This window comes from Giraffa tippelskirchi, chromosome 6, assembly GCF_054371585.1.
Source record: "Giraffa tippelskirchi isolate mGirTip1 chromosome 6, T2T-mGirTip1v1.2.pri, whole genome shotgun sequence".
NCBI classification, from domain to species: Eukaryota; Metazoa; Chordata; class Mammalia; order Artiodactyla; family Giraffidae; genus Giraffa; species Giraffa tippelskirchi.
In genome coordinates, this window is record NC_137280.1 from 43,771,531 (window position 1) to 43,798,266 (window position 26,736).

At 35.2% G+C, this 26,736-nt stretch overlaps 1 protein-coding gene and 1 non-coding gene across 6 annotated transcripts; one reads left to right on the forward strand and one right to left on the reverse strand.

The window, feature by feature from the left end:
• On the reverse strand, positions 1-26,692 carry XKR9 (XK related 9). Of its 5 annotated transcripts, XM_081501758.1 has the most exons (7): positions 26,548-26,692; positions 23,706-23,813; positions 23,551-23,618; positions 21,853-21,982; positions 18,847-19,375; positions 6,536-6,738; positions 1-697 (listed from the first exon to the last, which is right to left on the reverse strand). In XM_081501758.1, exons 5-7 carry the CDS (start codon positions 19,116-19,118, stop codon positions 69-71), a joined length of 1,104 nt encoding a protein of 367 aa, XP_081357884.1. In that variant the 5' UTR covers positions 19,119-19,375; positions 21,853-21,982; positions 23,551-23,618; positions 23,706-23,813; positions 26,548-26,692; the 3' UTR covers positions 1-68. The 5 variants fall into 5 exon arrangements, with proteins under 5 accessions (XP_081357884.1, XP_081357885.1, XP_081357886.1 ...); XM_081501759.1 differs by lacking the exons at positions 21,853-21,982; positions 23,551-23,618; positions 23,706-23,813; XM_081501760.1 differs by lacking the exons at positions 21,853-21,982; positions 23,551-23,618; positions 23,706-23,813 and having other exon boundaries at positions 18,847-18,985; positions 26,544-26,692.
• TRNAY-GUA (transfer RNA tyrosine (anticodon GUA)) lies at positions 14,908-14,980 on the forward strand. Its single transcript has one exon. It is a non-coding gene; the product is annotated as a tRNA-Tyr (tRNA).
• Positions 26,693-26,736: the final 44 nt, after the last annotated feature.

Consider the following 26,736-nt stretch of genomic DNA (forward strand, 5'->3'; position numbering starts at 1 on the left):
TACACAAACTTTTTCTTTACTAACCAATGAAATAAAAAATAAGAAAACATATCTCTTAAGTGAATAGCTTATTCCATGAGGAAATACTTCATTCTACAATCTCTTTCAACTGGTTTTCCATCAACTTCATCCAGTTTTGTGTCTTCATTTCTGTTTGGGTGCAAAGTCCCATAATAAACAAGAAGAAAAATAATTCCAAGGAAAAGAGAAAGAACTATAGTAACGCTGACAGGTATAAAATAGTCTGCATTAAAAATAGAGAGTGGGTAAAACCAGAACACAATCAATATCCCCAATGTGACCAATACCCTTACAATATAATAACAAGACATTGGGCATTTGGTATTCTGTCCCTTAATATTAAAAAATGTAAAGATAAGAATGAATCCAACAACAATCCTGTATAGGATTTCCATACTTGTGGAAACACAAAATTCAGTTTGTTCTTTAAATGCCCAAAATATACCTAAAAGCCAAAGAAGTAACAACAGAAGGAAAGCAATCTTAACATTTAAGAATAAAAGAAGCACAACACTCAACATCCAAGATAATAATGTAAACAACTTGTAAAAGAGATATACAAGCTTGGGACAGGGTCCATTAAGGAGGTTTTTATCCGGTAAGGATTTTCTTAAAGCTACTTGATAATCAACAGTCGACCAAGAAACAGCACAGCAAGAGACCATGATGGCTGCATCTACAAAACAAAAAAATTTTTAAAGATGTAGTTATAGGAATAATAATAGCAATATTATTATACACCATACATGTTTTATCTGTATATACTCAGCCACAAACACAAGTCAGGTACTTTATATACTCATCTTTATATACTTTATATACTCATCTTTATATACTCTCTATACTCATATAAAGTATACTTTATATACTCAACTTTATATACTAGATATTAGTATTTCTATACTACATATGAGGGAATTGAGGCTTAGAGAATATATGTATTACTTGACCCAAATCACACAGCCAGCAAGTTGCAGAGAGGTGAGATATGAATTGAAATCTGGCCAATTCCAAAGTTGGTGTACTTAACCACTATACCAGACTGTGAATAAATTAACTGGACAAATCTTCTTCACCACCTGGTACAATGCAAACTGCATACTACAGAAGTTTTCTAAGAGACTAGTTATAGTCCTAGCTTTTCCAGTCTTTTTAACTCTGGCCTTGGGCATAAACCTAATTCACTGAGAAATGGCATCCAAAAAAGAAAACAGCAGGAAGACAGGGAAGGAGGTTAAATGGAAATTTTAACATAAGTATGAGGTATTAACAGCTCAGTTTCCCATGTCTTTATGACGAAAGATCAGATGAACAAATATGATCTAAAACTTATAAATAGGTTTTACATCTTTAGCCCATTTTTTATCCCATCAAATAACAGAAAAGCAAGCTAATCACTACTTTGGAAAAACATGTCGTTATCCCACCGTCAAAGCTGGGGACCTAAAACTGAAAGCAAAGATAGTAGGGAATTAGAAGAAAGTAATTTAGAGTAGAATACAGAATGCTAGTCATTCCCATTTAAGCTCATTGGAGGTCAATACATTAGGAAAAAAAGGCAGATTTAACACAGATCTATCTATGGACAAATGACTTTGTCCACTCTCCTGGTTTTAGCATATAGCATTCTGGACTGAACTAATTAGTTGGACTTTCTTCTTTAACTCAAAAATATGAATTAAAACATCATTTCCCTTAAACTGCCCTTCAGTGGTGTCTTTCTTAGAACTGGTTTTAATTTCTACCAAATCCAGTACATATACTTCATTTTTAAACATCAATAAATGCCACAGAACTTATAAGAAAAAAAGCAGTAGCTCGCTCTGCCCCTTCTCACTTCTCAGTAGGGACCCTCAGAAAAAAAAACACTATCAACTTTTAGCTTTTCTTCTGACATTATTGCCCTATTTCTAAATAAAACACATACTGTGCTATTTTTTAAATTTATCTACTTTACACACTGCTTATTGATTTAAAAGTTGCTTGGCCAAGTTACTACATTCTGCTTGTATTTCTTCTCCTTTTAAAACTTTTTTGTTGAAGTATTTTATTAATTTTAAAAAACTCCTCAGCTTTACTGAGATATTATCAATATATATACAAGTTTAAAATGTGGTGATATGATATACATATATACACAAAATGATGACCACAATGAGGTTAGTTAATACCTCATCCCCCCATGACATTTTTGGTGGGTCAACATGACAACTTTCAAGTATACAATGCAATATTTTTAAAACATTTCATTGTTCCTTACTTTGCTTGTTATTTCATGACTCATAAATATTTTTTTAGCAAACTCTTCATATTAATTAAACTCCCCAGATACATCTATTGGCTTTTTTAAAAAAATAATAATATGATCTTTCTGGTCAAAGGTAGCTGTTGTCCAAGTTTGCTTTCCTGTCTTCCCAGAATTTGCCTTTACCTTTCTTCACTGTTGATTTTGTTTCCCATTATTTCTTTCTTGCTTCATTCTCATGGTTGGATCAAACATTCTCCAGACATTTCTGAGAAAAGCTGCACCTAAGCTGAACTTTTGAGATCATGAATGTCTCTAAATGTCTTTATTCTACCCTCCATGTTTGATATACAGTTTCAACAGAAATATAATTCAAAGTTTAAAAATGTTTTCCAATAAAACTTTGAAATCATTTCTCTTTTAAATTCTAATCTCCAGTGTTACAGTTAAGAATTTCAAAGCTATTCACTTTCTCTATACTTAAACAATCTTTACTGTCTTTCAAATCTTCTAAAATCTTTAAGTCTCTGAAATGTTATAATGATGGGCTTGGTGTGGACCATTTTATCAACTTTTCAATCTAGTAACACATGTCCTTCAGAGATACACTGCTTTTATTCTTTGAAGGCTTCCCTAGAAATAACAACATGTATACTAAACATATTAAAGTTTAAAATTAAGCAAAATTTCTACCTCACAGGAAGGTTTATCATGAAGGTAGCGGAGCTTAAACTTCAGGGACCCATGCTTGCCCAGACTCCTTCCAAGCCTGGCAAAGCCCTGGCAATGTGTTCACTTGGTCATATACTTTTATAATATTTGGAAAAATAAGATGTTTTAATTGCTTACATTCCCTGTTTCTACTCCTACTTTCCCTCTTCCACATTTTTCCCTAAGTGTACTGAAGCAACTGTCATCATTTTGGGGCTCTAGCTAAAGGGAAATTGAGAAGAGTTTAGGTTTAGGAGGATTTGTTTATAAGATTTGCTTGTATAATTATGATGAGTAAGCAACAGATCTAGGATTTTCAAGCAGTTTGCCTTATCTTAACGCTTCACTATCCTGCCATCAACAGGTCTTTGATTCCTTAACATTAAGGCATGATGATCTATCCTTGTTCCTTGACACTATTTGACATTATTTTCCATTTCCTGCTTACCTACCTGTTTCCAATATACTTTTTCTGCCCATTTTGCTAATCTAATCTGTACATTACACTCTATTCAAACTGAATTTCCTTGTCTTTGCAAAACCATGCCTTTGTTTATGCATTTCTCTCAGTATGGAATGACTTTGCCCAATTACATCTATACAGATTCTTTTTAACTTCTGATTCGACATTATTGACACCAGTGGAAAAAATCAAGACTACCACTATTTACTAAATTAGACATCAACAATAAATTAGTGTTGTCAATTCAAACAGTATTTAAAATCAGTTCCTTCATCAAAAAAAATCTTGATATACCCTGATTTTAAACCACATTATTGAATAAATTGGTAGAGTTTGTTTCAAATGTGACAATAATAATAATAATAATAATCCAAAAATATACATATAACATTATCAATAATTTGTGAAGTTGAAAGAAACTTTTCTAAATTAAAAAATAAAATCCCTATTAACTATGCTACAAAAAAGATTGAATTTTTCTTTTCTACAGAAATTATAAAATCATTATCAAATCAAGAGCCAATCAGATACTAAAAATTTGTATTAAAGAGCATTAAAATAAGAAAAACATATTACTTTTCTTTCTCTTGTGAAATTTGTGGTATTGGTCAGATTTCTTATCCCTGTAATTTGCTATTACTTATTTTTTATATTTTAAAAAATGCTTATTTTCATATCTTTCATGGCCTGAATTATACTCATCCAAAATTCATATGTTAAAGCCCTAACCCCCAATGTGACTACATTTTGAGATAGGCCCTTTAGGGAGGCAATTAAGGTTTGGCAAGGTCATAAAGGTGGAGCCTGAATCTAACAGGACTGGTATCCTTGTAAGAAGACAAAGAGATACCAGAGATCTCACTTTTTCTCCATACACAGAGGAAAGACATATAAGGACACAGCAAAAAGGTGGCCATCTACAACCCAAAGAGTCCTCACCAGAAATTAACCAGACTGGGCCCCTTGATCTCATATTTCCAGTCTCCAGAACTATGAGAAAATATATTTCTGTTGGTTAAGCTGCCCAGTCTGTGGTATTGTTATGGCAGCCCAAGCAGACTAACATAATATCTAATTTTGTCTTCCTAATAATATATTCTTTAAAAAAAATTAAGGTCTAATTAAAGCCCAGATTCATTTCTGCTTTACCTTTCTCCTGAACTGTACAAGGCATTTAACTCCATTCATCTTCTACGTGTCTTGTATTTATTTGTCTTGTATTTTCATTCTTTTCCTTAACCACATAGTATTACTTTTGTTTATGCAGTCAATTTTCATTTAGAGGTAGGTAGCTTTACTTTTACCCTGAGGAGGGGGAGGGTGCCTTCTGGCATGTCACCTTTACAAGTAGGATTTTCTACTAGATATCCCTCCCTTGTGAGGACCCGGAGTTTTGTCTACAGTCCTCTGGACTCTGGGAAGCCATCAAAACTGAATCTGCTGTGCGTAAGTTTCTGTAAAACTCCTCAGGGTGTAAATGCCTTCACAGTCCTACTCAACCCTGCTGCACTCCCACTTTCATGCATATTTTGGCCTGTTGTATCAGATTATTTTAAGCTTTTATGAAGAATTTTGAAACTATATACCCAATTGTTTCACATAATTTCAGGAGAATTGATTCAAATAATTTAGCCTTTTGGTGGTGGTGGAACTGATTTGAATAACCCAAGTTTTCCATCTGCTTTCCATCTTCTAAATATTTACTGATATTTCTAGTCTGCTGTTCTACCCTTCATTCTCTTTGTCCTTATGAGTTTTATTGTTTTCACTCCTTTACTTTCCTCTTTAGCACGATTTCAGGAAGGAACAAAGATAAAAGAATATGTTCAGTTTTCTGAAGTCGTTCTGTACACAAATTGATTTTTTGTTACATTTTGAATTATTCTTCCTAATTATCAAAACATAAAAATTTTGAAATTCAGAAAAAATATAAAGAAGATGAAGTAAGTAAAATCATTCATGATCCCACCACACAGAAGCAGCCATAGTTAACATCAGCAGATCTACCAAAGTACAGGTTGTAAACTCTAAATGTTGATCTTTAGCTTCAGGGACTATATAACATACAACTATTCTGGGCATCACAAGGAAAAAGAGGTCTCATACGCTGTAGGCTCATTTCAGTGTTACACTAACAAATATGAAAATATTAGAAAGGACTACACCTAGAGGTTTATGGGAACTGGGAACAGGAAGACTGTTTAGGGGAATGAACTTGTCTCACAAGAAAATCTAGCATAGAGAGAACTCCAAGGGAGAGGACAATCTGCTATCACTCTGAGGTGAAGCCAAGACCACATGGAACCCTCATCACTAATGAAAAGTGCAACTATTTTTAGCAAATAAGTAGTTTTTTAACATCTCATAATAAACACCTATTAAAATATTTTTTAATAGAAATACCAAACTGTCCTTTTAAAATACATTTAACCATGAGAAAATCCGCTATAAAAGAGTAACATATCGACCAATTTGCAAGCCAACATTGGTTTTGTAACAGATGCACTTTTACACAATGATTCTAATTCTAGGAATTTACCCTATGGATGAACTTCACACATGCAAAAGGATGCATGCATTAGATTATTCACTGCAGAATTTTTTTCCAACAGTAAAATATTAGAAACAACCTAAATTAACATAAAGGTTGTTAGATAATTCAGGATACATCTATAATTTGTAAAACTATGCAGATAATAAAAATAAAATGTGGGCACTCTTTCTGTACCAGTATGTTTAGATCTCCAAGACATACGTTAAGTAAAAAAAAAAAAACAAAGACAGTTTTCACGTTACCATTTCCATAAAAGATAAGAGAATAAAGATAGGTTCTGAAAAAATTTTTTCTGAAAGAATCATTAAAAAGCTGACAATAGTTTCATTTGTAGGCAAAGAGAAGGAATAGGAAGAAGGGGAGGGAGAAACAGTACACCTTTAAATACTTTTCGATATTTGAACTATGTACTTCTTTTCAAAAATAACAAATAACTCTTTAAAAAATGATAAAAACAAATATAAAACCTGCCAAAGAGTTATACAATTGACAAAAGATATCAGTAGCATCCATCTAACACAAGGAATTAAGAAAGACCTACACTGAGTGAAATTTGCTTGACCATGTTCCAGAAAGATGTAGAGCTGAAGAGCAAGTTGTGGGCAACCTTCCAGGTAGGTCTCAAACAGCCTTAGCATGCTCAAATCTGTCACCCTATCATTAATCTGTTTTTCCACGAAGTTTTCAGTTTTGCTGCTATACTTGAAAGCCACTTGAAAACCTTGTTTCAAGGCAAACCAATACCTGTAAAGTAAACATGAACATTTATCTTCAGTAATAGATTCTTCATGTGTGTTCATATACATAATAATTTTGAAAAAAAGCAGTATGTGTTTAAGTACAGAATTTTCCCACAAACTTTATCTACTACAATTTTGCAAACATTTCACAGTAGTTGTATTGAGATTCAAGACTCCACAATTTTTATTGGATGTTTGATGTGTCAGTGCGTGCTAGCACTGTTGAGCATACATGATCTTATTTCATCTTCAAAATAATTATGAGACATGAGTAGGTATTATTCCCAATTAACAGTTGGGAAAAGTAAGACTAAGAACTAGAATGATATGCTGAAAGATACACAGAGTGTCAGGAGCAGACCTAGAGTCCAAACCTTTATCTTACAATTCCTAGTCTTAACCACTCCTTTCTGAAAGACAAACTGCAATGTCCACTTCATGCAATTTATCTTAATTATAAGACAGATATTAATACATGCCCTTATGAATATGTCAAGGTTGAAGGAGTCAGTCAGTATTCTTGTCTGGAAAATTCCATAGACTGAGAAGCCTGGTAGGCTAAAGTCTATGGGGTGGCAAAGAGTCAGACACGACTAAGCGACTTCACTTTCACTTTCACTCTTTATACATAAAGATACAGACAGTTTGAAGAGCAATCACAGAAAGTAGTTAGTATGGCTATATTAGTATGCCAGACAAAACAGATTTCAAATCAAAGAGCAATAACAGAGATAAAGAGGATCATGTCATAATGATATAAGAATCAATTTTTCCAGAACACATCTGAATGTACCTAATAAGAGTTTTAAGACACATGAAGCAAAAACTGTCAAAAGTACAAGGAGAAAAAGATAAATCCACAATCTTAGAGCATTTTAACACTCGTCTCTCAGTAAACGAAAGAAAAGGTAGGCCAAAAGAAAAAAACCAGTGTGAATACAAACGTCTTTAATGACATTATCAACATACTGCCCTAATTTACATTTATAGACCACTATGCTCAATGAGGGGCTTCCCAGGTGGCTCACAGTGGTAAAGAATCCGCAGGCAGTGAAGAAGTGTTCAATCTCTTGGTCGGGAAGTTCCCCTGGAGAAGAAAATGGCAACCCGCTCCGATATTCTTGCCTGGGAAATCCCACGGACAGAGGAGCCTGGTGGGCTACAGCCCATGGGATCGCAAAGAGTTGGACACTCAACAAAGGCAAGTTACAAATTCTTTTCAAATGCCTATGGAATATTCACCAAGCTAGACTATGTGCTGGGAAATGAAATAAGTTAATTAAAGAAGACTGTAATCACACAAATTATGTTTTCTGATCAAAATAAAATTGAATGAGAAATCAACAACAACAACATATCTAGGAAAATCACCACATATTCAGCGGTTGTAGGGCCCAGACTCTCAAGTTTCATATATATTGCACCCTAGGAAATTTGAACATTACCAGATGACCTCTCTCTAAAGAACTTAAAATAGAAGAATAGGTAAGGAAAAAATGTTCAACTATTTAATGCCCATTTAAGAAACATCGGGCTTCCCTGTTAGCTCAGTTGGTAAAGAATCCACCTGCAATGCAGGAGACCCTGGTTCGATTCCTGGGTCAGGAAGATCCGCTAGAGAAGGGATAGGCTACCCACTCTATCATTCTTGGGCTTCCCTTGTGGCTCAGCTGGTAAAGAATCCACCTGCAATGTGGGAGACCTGGGTTCAATCCCTGGGTTGGGAAGATCCCCTGGAGAAGGGAAAAGCTACCCACTCCAGTATCCTGGCCTGGAGAATTCCATGGTCTCTATAGTCTATGGGGTAGCAAAGAGTCGGACACAACTGAGCGACTTTCACTTTCACACTTTAAGAAACTCCTTAAAGAAGGACCTAGGGACCTGTGGAGGAATTGAAACTCTTCTCCCATTGTACTCTCTTTCACACAATTTGAACTTTTTTACCAGCTATTTAAAAAGAGCAATAATAACTTCCATATTGTAAATAAAACAAATTCCTTTCATATATCCATCAAAGGAAAAAGTCTACTTTGGCAAAGAAAAGGGTATTATCACAAGTCATACATAAAACAGAAATACAAAAGTGTCATATAATTTATATTCTGGAAAATTAATCGTTCTACTCCACAGACCACTAAGCAGTAAGAACACACTTAGTAGCAAGACACTTAATACAGAGTAAATAATTCATGTTGACATTCCTTGTCTTTCATCTACCAACACAAACTCAATTTATCTATTCTGTAGGGAAATGAATCTGTAGTTTAGTATATTTCATGTTTTTGCATACTTAGTTTAGACAAATCCTTGGATAATTTGGCCACTTTTAAGAACTGCTTTAATTTTTGCTTATTTCTCACTATTCATGTCTGTACTGGGCCACTTCCTGCGCCAAGAAAACACAAAGAAAAAGAAAGACAAAAAGAGGGAAATGTTTATTTATCAAGTATCTGTTTAACAGTAATAGCAAACCTAATTCAGTTTTTCCTTTTCTTCTTTAATTATTTTAATAGGCAAAATATTCACATAAATCAAAAATCAAAAAAGAAGTTACTAACTTTTTGAAAATACTCTATCCCACTCCTATGACCTAACTACCCAGTTTTCACTCTCCCCCATGACCATAAGAATTCATGGTTACTAGTTTCATGTGTACCCTTTCCAGAGTTTCTTTATGAATCTACAAACACAAGTAAATATGCATTTTCACCACCATTTAAAAATAGACTGTATTATATCATACCTGTTGACTATACCCTGTCTTTTCACTTAAAAGTACATCCTGGAGATCTTGCCATTACAGTATATAAAGTACTATATCATTCTTTGTAACAGTTATTGTAGTATGACATTGCATAGATATACTATAAACTCTACCAACAGACACTTCAATTGTCTCTGGTATTTTGCTGTTATAAACAATACTACAACTAAAAAGCTATGCGTATGTCATTTTACATGTATGCAGGTATGATAAATTCCCAGAAGAGGAAGCTCTGGCCTAAAGGTATGTGCACCTGAAATATGCTCAAACTGTCCTTCATATGGATTGTACCAATCCATACTCCCATCAACAAAGTATGAGAATACCTGTTTTCCCATACCTTACCACAAGAGTGTATTATCACTTGGATTTTCACCAATCTGGTAGGTAAAGTATCTCAGTGAAGTTTTAATTGGTAGTTTTTAAATTATGAATGAGGTATAGTATCCTTCAGACAACTTAAGAGCCATTTGCATTTCCTCTTCTCTAAAATATCATTCTTTTTCCCATTTTTCAACTGGGAGGATGACCTTTTTCTCTTTGACTTCAGAAGCTCACTAAATATTAGAACACTAGGTCTTAAAATGCAGTAAGATTAGACCTCAATTACACGAAAAAAACTATTAAAAATTCAAACATATGGAGGTTATACAACATGCTTCTGAATAACCAACAAATCACAGAAGAAATCAAAAAAGAAATCAAAATATGCATAGAAACTAATGAAAATGAAAACACAACAACCCAAAACCTATGGGACACTGTAAAAGCAGTACTAAGGGGAAGGTTCATACCAATACAGGCGTACCTCAAGAAACAAGAAAAAAATCAAATAAATAACCTAACTCTACACCTAAAGCAACTAGAGAAGGAAGAAATGAAGAACCCCAGGGTTAGTAGAAGAAAAGAAATCTTTAAAATTAGGGCAGAAATAAATGCAAAAGAAACAAAGAAGACCATAGCAAAAATCAACAAAACTAAAAGCTGGTTTTTCGAGAAGATAAACAAAATTGACAAACCATTAGCCAGACTCATCAAGAAACAAAGGGAGAAGAATCAGATCAACAAAATTAGAAATGAAAATGAAGAGATCAAAACAGACAACACAGAAATACAAAGGATCATAAGAGACTACTACCAACAGCTATATGCCAATAAAATGGACACAACTTGGAAGAAATGGACAAATTCTTAGAAAAGTATAACTTTCCAAAACCGAACCAGGAAGAAATAGAAGATCTTAACAGACCCATCACAAGCAGGGAAATCGAAACTGTAATCAGAAATCTTCCAGCAAACAAAAGCCCAGGACCAGATGGCTTATGAGGCCACCATCACTCTAATTCCAAACCCAGACAAAGATGCCACAAAAAAAGAAAACTACAGGCCAATATCAGTGATGAACATAAATGCAAAAATCCTTAATAAAATTCTAGCAAACAGAATCCAACAACATAGTTAAAAGATCATACATCATGACCAAGTAGGCTTTATCCCAGGAATGCAAGGTTTCTTTAATATCCGCAAATCAATGTAATACATCACATTAACAAATTGAAAGATAAAAACCATATGATTATCTCAATAGATGCAGAAAAAGTCTTTGACAAAATTCAACATCCATTTATGATAAAAACCCTACAGAAAGCAGGAATAGAAGGAACATATCTCAACATAATAAAACCTATATATGACAAACCCACAGCAAACATTATCCTCAATGGTGAAAAATTGGAAGCATTTCCCCTAAAGTCAGAAACAAGGCAAGGGTGCCCACTCTCACCACTACTATTCAGCATAGTTATGGAAGTTTTGACCACAGCAATCAGAGCAGAAAAAGAAATAAAAGGAATCCAGATAGGAAAAGAAGAAGTAAAACTCTCACTGTTTGCAGATGACATGATCCTCTACATAGAAAACCCTAAAGATTCTACCAGAAAATTACTAGAGCTAATCAATGAATATAGTAAAGTTGCAAGATATAAAATTAACACACAGAAATCCCTTGCATTCCTATACACTAACAATGAGAAAACAGAAAGAGAAATTAAGGAAACAATACCATTCACCATTGCAACGGAAAGAATAAAATACTTAGGAATGTATCTACCTAAAGAAACAAAAGACTTATATATAGGAAACTATAAAACACTGATGAAAGAAATCAAAGAGGACACAAACAGATAGAGAAATATACCGTGTTCATGGATTGGAAGAATTAATATAGTGAAAATGAGTATACTACCCAAAGCAATCTATAGATTCAATGCGATCCCTATCAAGCTACCAACGGTATTTTTCAGAGAACTAGAACAAACAATTTCACAATTTGTATGGAAACATAAAAAACCTTGAATAGCCAAAGCAATCTTGAGAAAGAAGAAGGGAACTGGAGGAATCAACCTGCCTGACTTCAGGCTCTACTACAAAGCCATGGTCATAAAGACAGTATGGTACTGGCACAAGGACAGAAATATAGATCAATGGAACAAAATAGAAAGCCCAGAGATAAATCCACGCACCTGTGGACACCTTATCTTCAACAAAGGAGGCAAGAATATACAATGGAGAAAAGACAATCTCTTTAACAAGTGGTGCTGGGAAAACTGGTCAACCACTTGTAAAAGAATGAAAAATAGAACACTTTCTAACACCATACACAAAAATAAACTCAAAATGGATTAAAGATCTAAATGTAAGACCAGAAACTGTAAAACTCCTAGAGGAAAACATAGGCAAAACACTCTCCGACATAAATCACAGCAGGATCCTCTGACCCACCTCCCAGAATATTGGAAATAAAAGCAAAAATAAACAAATGGGACCTAAGTAAAATTAAAAGCTTTTGCACAACAAAGCAAACTATAAGCAAGGTGAAAAGACAGCCTTCAGAATGGCAGAAAACAATAGCAAACGAAGCAACAGACAAACAATTAATCTCAAAAATATACAAGCTACTCCTGCAGCTGAATTCCAGAAAAATAAACGACCCAATCAAAAAATGGGCCAAAGAACTAAACAGACATTTCTCCAAAGAAGACATACAGATGGCTAACAAACACATGAAAAGATGCTCAACATCACTCATTGTTAGAGAAATGCAAATCAAAACCACAATGAGGTACCATTTCATGCCAGTCAGAATGGCTGCTATCCAAAGTCTACAAGCAATAAATGCTGGAGAAGGTGTGGAGAAAAGGGAACCCTCTTACACTGTTGGTGGGAATGCAAACTAGTACAGCCACTATGAAGAACAGTGGGGAGATTCCTTAAAAAACTGGGAATAGAACTGCCATATGACCCAACAACCCCACTGCTGGGCATACACACCAAGGAAACCAGAATTGAAGGAGACACGTGTACCTCAATGTTCATCGCAGCACTGTTTACAATAGCCAGGACATGGAAGCAACCTAGATGTCCATCAGCAGACGAATGGATAAGGAAGCTGTGGTACATATACACAATGGTATATTACTCTGCCATTAAAAAGGATACATTTGAATCAGTTCTATTGAGATGGATGAAACTGGAGCCCATAATACAGAATGAAGTAAGCCAGAAAGAAAAACACCAATACAGTATACTAATGCATATATATAGGGAATTTGAAAGATGGTAAAGATAACCCCATATGTGAGACAGAGTAAGAGACACAGATGCATAGAACAGTCTTATGGATTCTGAGGGAGAAGGTGAGGGTGGGATGTTCTGAGACAATAGCACTGAAACATGTATATTATCATATGTGAAATAGAACACCATTCCAGGTTCGATGCATGAGACAAATGCTCAGGGCTGGGGCAATGGGACGACCCGGAGGGATGGGATGGGGAGGGAGAGGGGAGAGGGGTTCAGGATGGGGAACACGTGTAAACCCTTGGCCGATTCATGTCAATGTATGGCAAAAACCACTACAATATTGTAAAGTAATTAGCCCCCAACTAAAATCAATAAATAAAATAAATAAATAAATAAAATGAACTTAAACTCTAAAAAAAATAAATAAAAGACTAGGTCTTTTTCTACTAAAAATTACAAATAGTTTCCCCTATGAAAACTGCTTTCCTTTTTGCTTTGCTTTTGTTTGTTGGGATCTTTTTATTTATTGCATGCAATTTTTATTGTCAAATCTATAATTTCTATAGCTTGGGGATTTTGAGTTATGGTTAGAAAGGCTCTCCATTTCAAGGCTATAAAGGAATTTTCCTATGTTTTCTAATAGTACATTTCTTACATTAAATATTTGAGTCATTTGAAATTCATCCTCGTGTCTGGTATTTTATCTAGCTGTGTAGTTTATAATATGCAACCTTAAATTATCCCAACTCTAACGTGAATCAAAACTTTTACTGTTCTTATGTTGCATATACTGGTTATTACTTCCTCCTATTTCCATTCTAGTCAATTTCTACAACCTATGGTCTATCCATTTAAATGGCAAACAGGGGAAAAAAGCTGTTTTCTTGTCCTTGTGGTTTGGGTTTGGTGTTGGTCGTTGCAGGTGGATGGTGCTTAGTGTCTCTGTGGAAACAAAACTCTTCCAGATTATGCTTTCAGATTTTCTTCAAACTGAAGACATAAACTGCAACATTTTAAAACTCTCACAATACTGTACCCATCTCTATGTTTCTACCAATGTATTTCTAAAGATTTCACCTTCATTACAGAACAGGCTGAACTCTTTTCAAGATCACATACCATGCTAGAGCATAAGCTAAGTATGACCTTTGTGTGAAGGTCCACTTATAATTTACTTATTTTTTCCAAATGACTATATACTTATTTCAACATCTCTAATTACTAAGCATAAAAATTAGTAAGAATGTTGAATCTCCATTGCATGTACAAGGAAATTCCCATAAAACTATCAGCTGCCTTTTTCGTAGAAGTTCTGCAGACCAGAAGGGAATGGCACCATATAATCAAAGTGATGAAAGGAAAAAAACCTTTAAGTAAGAATACTCTACTCAGCAAGGATATCATTCAGATTTGAAGAAGAGATATAAAATTTTACAGAAAAGCAAAAGCTAAAAGAGTTTAGAACCAGTAGACCAGCTTTATAAAAAATGTTAAGGAAGTTTCTCCAAGCGGAAAAGAGACCACCACTAGAAATATGAAAATTATGAAAGGAAGAATCTCACTGGTAAAGGCAAATACATAGTAGAGGTAGTAAATCATCCACTCATAAAGCTAATAGGAAGGTTAAAAGACAAAAGGAGTAAAATCATCTATATCCATAATAAGTATCTAAGGAACACACAAAACAAAAAGATATAAAATATGAAATCAAACACAGTAAATATGGGTGGTGGGAAGCAAAAGTGCTGGTTGTTACAAACTGTTAGAACTTAAAACGTCATCAACTTAAAATAACCACACATCAGTATGATAATCAGATTGCTGACTTCCCTGGTGGCTCAGGCGGTAAAAGCGTCTGCCTGTAATGCAGGAGACCAGGGTTCGATCCCTGGGTTGGGAAGATCCCCTGGAGAAGGAAATGGCAACCCACTCCAGTACGTTTGCCTGGAAAATCCCATGGATGGAGGAGCCTGGTGGGCTACAGTCCATGGGGTCGCAAACAGTCGGACACGACTGAGAGACTTCACTTTCACATGGTAATAACAAAACAAGTATCTATAATAGATACACAAAAGAAGGGAAAGAAACCCAACATAACACTAAAGACAGTCATCAAATCACAAAAGAAGAGAGCAAAAGAAGAAGAAAACAAAAAAGAACTGCAAAACAGTTAACAAAATGGCAATAAGACATATCTAACAATAATTACTTTCAATGTAAATTGAGTGAATGCTCCAGTCAAAAGACACAGAATAGCTGAATGGACACAAAAACAAGACCTGTATATGCTACCTATCAAGACTCACTTCAGAGCTAAAGATATATAGACTGAAAGAGAAAGTACGGGGAAAAGTATTACATGCAAACGGAAATCATAAGAAAGCTGGGGTAGTAATATTTATATCAGGCAAGACAGACTTTAAAACAATGACTGTAACAAGAGACAAAAAAGGACTTACATAATGATAAGGGGATCAATTAAAGAAGAAGATATAACAATTGTAGATATATAAATACACAACATAGGAGCACCTAAATGCATAAAGCAAATATTAACAGACATAAAGAGAGAAACTGACATAGTAAGAGAACTCAACACCCCACTTACATCAGGGGAGAGATGTAAGATTCAGGTAGAAAATCAGTAAGAAAACATTGGTCTCAAATGACATTAAACCAGATAGACTTAATAGATTATATATTGACCATTCCATCCAAAAGCAGCAACATACACACTCTTTTCAAGTGCACATGGAACAGTCTCCAGGATAGATCACATGACAAGCCACAAAACAAGTCGCAATGAATTTAAGAATATTGAAATTATATCAAGCATCTTTTCTGACCACAATGGCATAAGACTAGAAATCAACTACAAGAATGCATGATAAACAAAAATAATATGCTACTAGACAATCAATGGGTCACTGACAAAATCAAAGAGGAAATCAAAAAATACCTGGAGACAAATGAATATGAAAACACAATGATACTATATCTATGGGACACAGCAAAAGCTTTTCTATGAGGGAAGTTTATAGCAATACAGACTTATCTTAGGAAACAAGAAAGATCTCAGATAAACAATCTAACAGTAATAATCATGTTGGATACAGCAACAGAATCTATCTTAAATTTGTTTGGAGTCCAGAAGGAAAAGAGACAGAAATACGGTAATGAAAATGTTAGAAAAGGTAATGGCTGAGAATTGTGCAGAACTCATGGAAGCTAATAATTCACAGAATCAAGACAGCAAGCAAATCCCAAGTGAAAGAAATAAAAATAAATTCTTCACATGGATATATCATAAACTGTAGAAACCCAAATATAAGAAGAAAAATCCTAAGAGAAACCAGAGGGAAAAGAAAACAAAACCCTTTTAAAGAACAACAGCAAGACTGACATCTAACTACTCAAAAATGACAATGGAAACAAAAAGATGAGAGAATATAACATACAGAGAGAAAACAACTATTTACCTAGAATTCTACTACCACTAAAATCTTTCTCAGGAAAGATGACTATAAAAATAGCTCAAATTCAAAACCTAACTGTAACAAAATAGTACATTATCCTCTTAATATTTGTCTTTAATTATTCCCCTTACCTTAAATATATATATTGCTTTGAACAGAATTAAATCCCTTAAGATGATGACAGAAAAGGTCATGTGAAATTAGATATATGGATAATCATAGAATTCTCAGGGCTCATTTAGATTCTACTTTCTTTAACCATAAAATAGGTTTTAAGCAACATGATTTTGAAGTTTGTTTTCAGTTCTGAGTGATTCTGTACCTAGCTAACCACATGGCTACTGCACTATTGCAGTAAAAATTTCACCTCACTAAATCAATAGTACAAGTTACTTAAAAAAGTAAGTGCTCCAAAGATAGATATATAGATCAATGGAACAAAATAGAAAGCCCAGAGACAAATCCACGCACCTGTGGACACCTTATCTTCGACAAAGGAGGCAAGAATATACAATGGAGAAAAGACAATCTCTTTAACAAGTGGTGCTGGGAAAACTGGTACTTACTTACTCAACCACTTGTAAAAGAATGAAACTAGAACACTTTCTAACACCATACACAAAAATAAACTCAAAATGGATTAAAGATCTAAATGTAAGACCAGAAACTATAAAACTCCTAGAGGAAAACATAGGCAAAACACTCTCCGACATAAATTACAGCAGGATCCTCCATGACCCACCTCCCAGAATATTGGAAATAAAAGCAAAAATAAACAAATGGGACCTAAGTAAAATTAAAAGCTTTTGCACAACAAAGCAAACTATAAGCAAGGTGAAAAGACAGCCTTCAGAATGGCAGAAAACAATAGCAAACGAAGCAACAGACAAACAATTAATCTCAAAAATATACAAGCTACTCCTGCAGCTGAATTCCAGAAAAATAAACGACCCAATCAAAAAATGGGCCAAAGAACTAAACAGACATTTCTCCAAAGAAGACATACAGATGGCTAACAAACGCATGAAAAGATGCTCAACATCACTCATTGTTAGAGAAATGCAAATCAAAACCACAATGAGGTACCATTTCATGCCAGTCAGAATGGCTGCTATCCAAAAGTCTACAAGCAGTAAGTGCTGGAGAGGGTGTGGAGAAAAGGGAACCCTCTTACACTGTTGGTGGGAATGCAAACTAGTACAGCCACTATGAAGAACAGTGGGGAGATTCCTTAAAAAACTGGGAATAGAACTGCCATATGACCCAGCAATCCCACTGCTGGGCATACACACCGAGGAAACCAGAATTGAAAGAGACGCGTGTACCCCAATGTTCATCGCAGCACTGTTTACAATAGCCAGAACATGGAAGCAACCTAGATGTCCATCAGCAGACGAATGGATAAGGAAGCTGTGGTACATATACACAATGGTATATTACTCTGCCATTAAAAAGGATACATTTGAAATCAGTTCTATTGAGATGGATGAAACTGGAGCCCATTATACAGAGGGAAGTAAGCCAGAAAGAAAAACACCAATACAGTATACTAATGCATATATATGGAATTTGAAAGATGGTAACGATAACCCTATATGCGAGACAGAATAAGAGACACAGATGCAGAGAACAGTCTTATGGACTCTGAGGGAGAAGGTGAGGGTGGGATGTTCTGAGAGAATAGCATTGAAACATGTATATTATCATATGTGAAACAGAACACCATTCCATGTTCGATGCATGAGACAAATGCTCAGGGCTAGGGCAATGGGATGACCCGGAGGGATGGGATGGGGAGGGAGGTAGGTGGCGGGTCCAGGAAGGGGAACACATGTAAACCCATGGCTGATTCATGTCAATGTATGGCAAAAACCACTACAATATTGTAAAGTAATTAGCCCCCAACTAAAATCAATAATTAAAAAAAAAAAAAAGTGCTCTATCAGAGTTGCACGTGATAGGCTGTATTTACATAATCAGTTTTAAAACATAAAATAGAGGAGAAAAGATTCACAAGACATAGAAATGAGTCCTTTTCTTTCTCATAAAAACGTGATAATATATTAGAAAAAGCAACTTAATTAGGTAAATTAAAACATTCTATTAATGAACCTGGAAAATTCTGACAGTACAATGACTCATGCAAGCACTGCTAGTGAGAAGCAAGTAACCTTTGTTCTAGGTGCAAAAAGAGAAACTTTGTACATTTCACTAACCAGATACAGAAAGTAGCTTCTGTCTGAATCAGAGAATTAAATCAGAGTATTAAAGATCAAAAGTATATGCTCACCTTGTAAAAACTCCTCCTTGCAAGCAATGAAGTAGAAGAAAACAAGGATGACTTTCTTGGCCTGCTTCCTTTAAATCAGCCTTGAACCAAGAATAACTAAAACACTGGACCACAAGTGTTCCAAAGAGCATAAAGCTTACTGTTAAAACACCAAAAACATACTGTCTTTCATGAAAAAATCTGACAGACACCCAGATGTCCACAATTAAATCAGTTACATAGATTATAATGCCAAGGACTGACATCATAAAATTCAACTTAGTATATTTCATTATGAATCACTATATCTCTTGGTTATTTACCTCCTCCTCTCATACAAAAAGACAAAAACAAATATTATTGCATTCTTTGGTGTAGCACTGAATTTTAATTTCCACTCCCTAAATATTCAAAAGAATAAACATTATGAAATTGGAACACTAAAACCAAAGTGACTAATTTTAACTTTCTCTTCTAAACCTCTAGTCCAGTTGTTACTAGGCTTTATTCAATCTTGTTTCACAGTGATCTTCATTACAGATGACAACACCTAAAATAAAACATAAAAAATTCCAAAAATCTTGATTCTAACATTAAAAATCCTAGGCCATGACTTTATCAAAGCTCTACTTTTTCTAAAAATAATATATTACCACTAAATACATTTCTTACAATATATAGCTTTGGGAAAGTAAAGTGTTAGAAATATACTTAATAGTTGACAACTTCCTCTCAGACTATTTGCTTTTTAAAAAACATAACCTACTCACAAATATATTTACTAAAGGACTATATATAGCGGCAAAAAATTGGAAATAACCTAAATGTGTCAACAAGAAGAATTAAATAACAGTAGATTCATAAAGTGGAATATTACAAAGCTACTAAAAATATATTTAACAAAGGTCCAGCAGTTGTGTAAATTCTTAATGTGCTTTGATAAAGCAATTCCATCTAAGAATCAAGCCTAGGGAAATATTTACAAACATGCACAAAGGTATATGCTCTTTGCAGAACCTTTTTTAAAACAGCAAAAATTGAAAACAACCCAAATGACAATTGAGAAGTCTAATTCAATCAATTATGGTATATTCACACTAAAGAATATACCATGCAACCTTTAAAAAGAATGAAGTAGCTTCATATAAACTGATTTCAGCAGGTCTCCAAGACATATTAAATGAAAAAAGCAAGTACCAGAAGGATAAATATAGCATGTTGCAGTATATGCTTTTTTATTATACATGGAGAGGGGAAAGGAGTTGAGTGGGAAGCAAATGCAATTTCAATCTTTTAAATATTCTTTCATATTGTCTGAAATTTTTACAACAGATATGCACTAATGTGTTTTGTAATTTCTTAAAACAAAAACAATAGTAAATGATACTTATAAAGAATTTTGATGACTGGAGAAGATACTCATTCTGTTAATAAGTTACTACATGCCAGGCATTGACCTATATGTTGCAAATAAAATGTCCTCGTATAATTCTTACATCAAACTTAGAAGGTAGATATTACTATTATGAAGCCTATTTTATAAACATGAATGCAATCTGCAGATGACATCTGTTTAACTCAACAGGGATTTCTTTAATTGTACTAATGAACTGCCAAGATTTCAAATAAAAATCCAGAGTTTTCGCTGCTATCAACTCAAAGATCTGCTACAGTAGACTACCATTTCTTCATGAGCAGTGGGTATCCACCCTGGATGGCAAAAGCTCTCTCAAGTTCACCACAGTAGCCAGTCACCCCACTTCAGTCATTTCAACAGTGAGGTCTCAGTGCCCATGCACCTATCTAATAGCTGTGTATCCTTAAATATGTTCTTTTTACTCCCCTATCCCTTATTTTCTTCATCTAAAGTATGGAGATAATAATGGTATATATCTCAGAAGGTTGTTGTTAAGGTTAAGAAAGATAATATATATAATATATACAAGCCTCTAGAAAAGTACTTGGTACAATTAGGGCTTAATAACTGTTAGTTACCATTACTACTTTGCCTGTCTGCCTGATAGCTGTAAGCATCTGAGTTGCAGTCTTTGACTTCACTTTAAAGAATGTTAAGTGGAAAAAATACTATTATAATCTCAAAGCTTTGAAAATGTAAAGGAAATAGGACTGGAGAAATGGGAAAAACATTAACAGTAGTTAATTAACAGTTTTATCTGGGGAATTAACGGTATTATAGATGATTTTTTTCCTTCATTCTTTTCTGTATTTATGAGCTGAACGATTTCCCCTCAAAATTCATACACTGACATACTAACCCTCAAAGTGACTGTTTCTAGAGATAAGCCTTTATGGAGCTAAAAAGGTTAAAAGAAGTCACAAGGATGGGTCCCTAACCCAATAGGAGTGGTGGCCCTATGAGAAAGGACACAGCAAGAAAAGAGCAATCTGCAACCCAAAGAAAGAGGCCTCAACAGAAACCAACCCTGCTGGCACCTCAGTGTTGGACTTCCAGTCTCCAGACTGTGGGAAAAATTAATTTATATTGTTTAATCCATCAATCTGTTGGATTGTGTTAAGGCAGCCTGAGAAGACTAACACCCTATGTATTCTATAAAGAATATTACTTTAAAAATTAGGAGGGGAAGATGTTACCTTAAAAAAAAAACACACAATCCAATACTTAGAAGTGTTCCTGTCATTTTAGCACTTGTAAGTATTTTCTTTAAAAGTTTTCAGAATATTAAAAGATAGTTCACTGTTGTTACAGTAAAAGAAAACGCTCATTATTGCTATTTTTCCTACCAAGAATGTTGTGGCCAACAGGATGGAAAAAAAATGTTTTTAAGTCTGAGTATTTCCAATCTAATAGGGCATGAATTTCCCTGCAGTGAGTTTCTTATCTTAAATGAAAGACGTCATGTCAGTTTAAGCATGGAGTTTAGCAGGATGAGAGTTCATCAAAAAGTTCTGTTTAAATATTTACTTAAACCTACGATGTGCTATTTTAAGCTCTTGAGATATATCATGTGTAAAAGAAACAAAAATCCCTGCCATTGTGGAACTTACATTCTAGCACAGAAAGATAATTAACAATAAAAATAAGTAAAATTAGACATCATATTAGAAGGTGATAGTTCAGTTCAGTCGCTCAGTTGTGTCCAATTCTTTGGGACCCCATGAATCACAGCATGCCGTGCTACAGAAAGAACAGAGCATGTTAAGGGAAATCAGGAATTGGAGTAGAGGCAGGTGCATCACAGGTTGTTAATTTTAATTAGAATGGTCAGAGCAGGCCTCACTAAGAAGATGGCATCTGAGTAAAGAAATTAGCCATATTGCTATCATATGAAAAGGCTTGCCAGGTGGAAGAACAGCGAGTTCAGAAGTCTAATGTACTAGATTTTGAGTATGTGGAACAAAATTCCCCAAAATGTTGGCACATTTCTTAACATGGTTATATTGGATGTGTTTAATGTGTATCCAAGTCCTGTTTAACATCATCTAAAAAAACCGCTATTTCCTAAGCTTTCTATCAAGGAAAAAAAATATTTCCATATATAGTAAAAGAATAGATAGTAAGAATAGTAGCTACCATGCTGAGTATTTACTATGTGTGAAATGTTTTACAAACTGAGTATTTACTATGTGAAATGTTTTACAAAATTTATTACTATGTGTGAAATGTTTTACACAAATTTCTGTAAGAAGATTATCATTGGCCTCATTTTATAAATCATAAACTGAGGCTTAGAAATGTTGGTATTTGCATGAGTTATCTCTAATGAGTAAACTGATTTTAATGTACAGACACGCCTTGGAGACACTATGAGTTCAGTTCCAGACTGCCGCAATATAGCAAATATCACAATGAAGTGAGTCACACAAAGTTTTTGGTTTTCCTGTGCATATAAAAGTTATGTTTAAGCTATACCGTAGTCTATTAAGTGTGCAATTATGTCTAAAAACTGTATATACTTAAATTTTAAAATTCTTCATTGCTAAAAAACTTCTAATCATGATCTCAGCCTTCAGGGAGACAAAATCCTCTTGCAGTTGTAAAAGATCACTGAACACCATAACAAACATAACAATAATTAAAAAAAAGTTTGAAGCACTGTGAGAATTACCAAAATCGAACACAGTAACACAAAGAGATCAAATGCTGTTGGGAAAATGGCACTGGTAGACTTGCTCCATGCAGGTTGCCAAAACGTTCAATTTGTAAAAACCACAATATCTGAGAAGTGCAATAAAGTGAAGTGCAATAAAACAAGGTAGACCTCCTTGTGCACAATTCTTAATCACTCTCCCCACAAATATAGTTTACTTTACCTGGCATGGAAAAGGAAAACTCTAGCCATTTTGAACCAAGATTTACAAGATGGGAAAAAATATTTCTAAGAAACTTAGAAATTGCATTATTGGCAGAACATCAGACTCAATAAACTAATCTGATCTGGCAACTTTTAAATTCCCAATTTAGTGAAGCAGAACATAATGCCAACTGGAAAGAAAACTACACAGCAAAGTACTTAATAAATATAGCAGCTCTCATAAAAAAGGGCCTGCACTTTCTTCAATAACCACAGTCAGGTAACTTGTATGAAGGATGTTCATCTTTATACCTACAACTGAGCACTGTTCCAATATCATCTTATCAGAAATAATGCCAATCTACAAGATTTCACTTCACTTAGAGAATTCGGAACACTGACTGACTTAATAGGAGTTTCAATCCAGTTTCTCATTCAGAGGTCAACCCACCTGTGTGACTATCTGGCTGCCAGTCAAAATATATAAACTATGCCCACTGTACAGCTCTCTTCCTCTCTCTGCAATAAAGAAGATACCTGAAGAAGTACAAACTAGCAAATGTTCACTTGTCAATCAAATTTAATACACATAATATACAGACTTACTTGTCATATATAAAAAGCCTTAATTCAAAGTTCCTTCTGGAAAATCTTCATCCTTGGAATTTTTTTTCTTCCTCACAGAAAACAAGCATTATTAAGGAGTATGTAAACCTTTAAGATCCAAACCAAAATGAAACTGAAATCACCTGTTAGTCATATGTGCAATATTCTAATCCAGTGATAAGAGTCTATATCATTGTGACCATAGTACATCCTTTTTTTTTTTAACTATCACCTTGGGGGAAGGAATTACATGGCTCCTTTTACAGACTGACGAGTTTCCAAGCTTTTACTATATTATCAATTAATTTTTTTAAAAAATACATACAATTGGCCTCACAGAATATCTAAGTGGACAATTCACGTTTGAAAGGGAGAGATTCCTGAATTTGAAATGCTCTAATAAAGAATTTACAACGTATTATTAATGGAGCCCTACCTAATTTTTCAAACTTTATACCTTCTCAAACCCTATGCCCCAAAAACATACGATCGTTGGTTTCTATTACCAAAATAAACATTACAGTTCTTATTTCCAAGCCTTTGCTCAAGGTTATTCACTGTCCAGAAGGCCCTTCTTCCTCCTTAACATGATAAAAGTTATATCAATCCTTTAAGAATCAGCTAACATCCACTACCTTTAAGCTTTCTCAGATCATCCTAATTTCTCTCCTTCCTTCTTGCAATCTCATCACTTTTACTATACTTTATAGGATTCACCTGAATATGCTTTAAAATGTTATCATGTACATCTCCTTTTTAGTTACAAGCCTCTATAAAGCTATCCTATTCATTTTAACACACATTCCCACACATCAACGACAATACTTTACATGTTAGAGGTAGCTGATCAATTATTATAAATGTAACTGAACAGAATGTAAAAATCATTGGTCTTCTTTCTTGGGAACTTAAAACGTCAAGTTACATTGACATTCACAAAGACTCAGTTTTGAATCTGCAGCCTTTATCTATCTTCCTAGCTCAAGCCATACGTCTATTTGTGGATTTCTTTATGGGGATATCCCACAACAACCTCAACTTAAACTCCTCTATACCAAGTTCATCACCTACACTGTTCTGCTCTTCTGCTAATGTCTAATGTCTCCTTCTATGACTCGACTCAAGTCACTTAACTTTTAAATTATTTGTTGGGCCCATTTCTTCATCTACCAAATGAAGACCCTGGCAAGAACTACATTAAATTGAGATGGAAGGCACAAGGGAAATTCTAATTCACGGGTAAAAAAAAAAAAGTTAAGGAATAAAAAAGTGGAGCTGCCCACGAAAATAGTTCCACTCTCTTCTCAAAGATTTGCTGACTTCCCAGTAGAGAGGTTTTAAAATGGGAAACCAGCTTCTTGCTGGAAGAGCTACTGATAGCAGACAAATAAATACTGTTGAGTTGAAAATAGTTGATGCAGGAATTTTGATGATTACTCCAAGCAGTCTTTAAAGGACTTGTCGCTTGCCTTCCCATTGCAAAGGGGATGATTCACATGATTATTTCAATGAAGGTTTTTGAAACATTTTGCTATTAAAAGTACATCTTGAAGACACAGGAAAGATATTTGCCACACATAATCCAGGTGTGTTTTCAAGAAATCTGGAATACTAAACTTTCGATTTGTAATATAAATACTGCATACAGAGCAACAGTTTTCTCCAGAAACACCTGCCAAAAAGGATGTTAAAAACGCATGCCCTACAACCTAGAGGGGTGGGATAGGGTAGGAGGGGGATTCAAGAGGGAGGGGGCACGTATGTACCTATGGTGCATTCATGTTAATGTATGGCAGAAACCACCCACTCCAGTACTCTTGCCTGGGAAACCCCATGGACGGAGGAGCCTGGTAGGCTACAGCCCATGGGGTCGCGAAGAGTCAGACACGACTGAGCGACTTCACTTTCACTTTTCACTTTCATGCACTGGAGAAAGAAATGGCAACCCACTCCAGTATTCTTGCCTGGAGAATCCCAGGGACGAAGGAGCCTGGTGGGCTGCCGTCTATGGGGTCGCACAGAATCGGACACGACTAAAGCGACTTAGCAGCAGCAGCAGCATCTTTTAAAATGCCTAAATTTTAAAACTACTAGCATCTAATGTGTCAATTTATCATTTCTTTTGAAAAAGGCATGGGCTAGGATATCGCATGTGTTCCACATCTTTTAGGGTGGTGGTTACATACATACAATTGCCCGTAAGGGAATGAAACTGTTCATGTTATCTGTGCATTTCCTTTTAGGAAAACAGTAAGTGGATTTTTTTTTTTTTAATATGGGGAGAGTTAGTTAACACTGGGGTAGTTAACTGCTCAGCAGATTAGAAAGGGACTCCTTACAAAGAAAAAGAAGTCCTTTATGTCTTGGACACAACCTCCCACCACGAGCACCCCCCTAAAACACGCGCTCGCGGCCCCCCTAGTCTTGGGGTGGGTGGGGTACTGCAAGTGGCTCAAAAGGGAGCGGAACTCCTTGAACCCGCTGCAGAGGTGGCTTCGGGTGTCGGTACAAGTCTCCAAACCTCGTTTTGCGTCTGTAAAATGGACATAAAAATATTGCCTTCCTCTTCACATTGTGAAGATTAAATGAGATTAATAGTGTTTGTAAAACGCACTCGACACAGCAGTAAGTGCTAAGTAATCCTTCCTTACTGCCATTTATTATAAAAGATAAACCAGTTCCTCCTCACACACCCACACCCACCCCTCGCCTGAAAACCCGACTAGCTACCCTTCCCGGGATTCCGTGCTCTGTAACTAACCCGAAACCTGCCTGCCCTTTGCTCCATCACAAGACTTCCCGGGCTAAAACGTGTCTTTTAGAGTCGAACGAACTCGCCTGCCTGAAAACGAACTCCTGCGAAACCACCAGGCTCTGTGACAGGAGGCAGCACGCAAGGGCCAGAGTCCAGTCTCGCTTCAGGCCGCCGCGCGCCTCGTGCGAGCGAACCTCGCGCTGAGGCCCACGATACTCGCCCACAGTCACGTGCCGCTGGCCCCGCCTCACCGCACAACAGCGACTCCCCCACCTG

Excerpts from the sequence above, each read along its gene's own strand:
- XKR9 (XM_081501759.1), bottom strand. The coding sequence starts at position 19,118 with ATGAAATATACTAAGTTGAATTTTATGATGTCAGTCCTTGGCATTATA. Across the intron at positions 6,739-18,846 it reads CAAGGAGGAGTTTTTACAAG|GTATTGGTTTGCCTTGAAAC; the intron begins GTGAGCATATAC and ends TTTACTTTACAG. Across the intron at positions 698-6,535 it reads TCAAGCAAATTTCACTCAGT|ATGCAGCCATCATGGTCTCT; the intron begins GTAGGTCTTTCT and ends TTTGTTTTGTAG.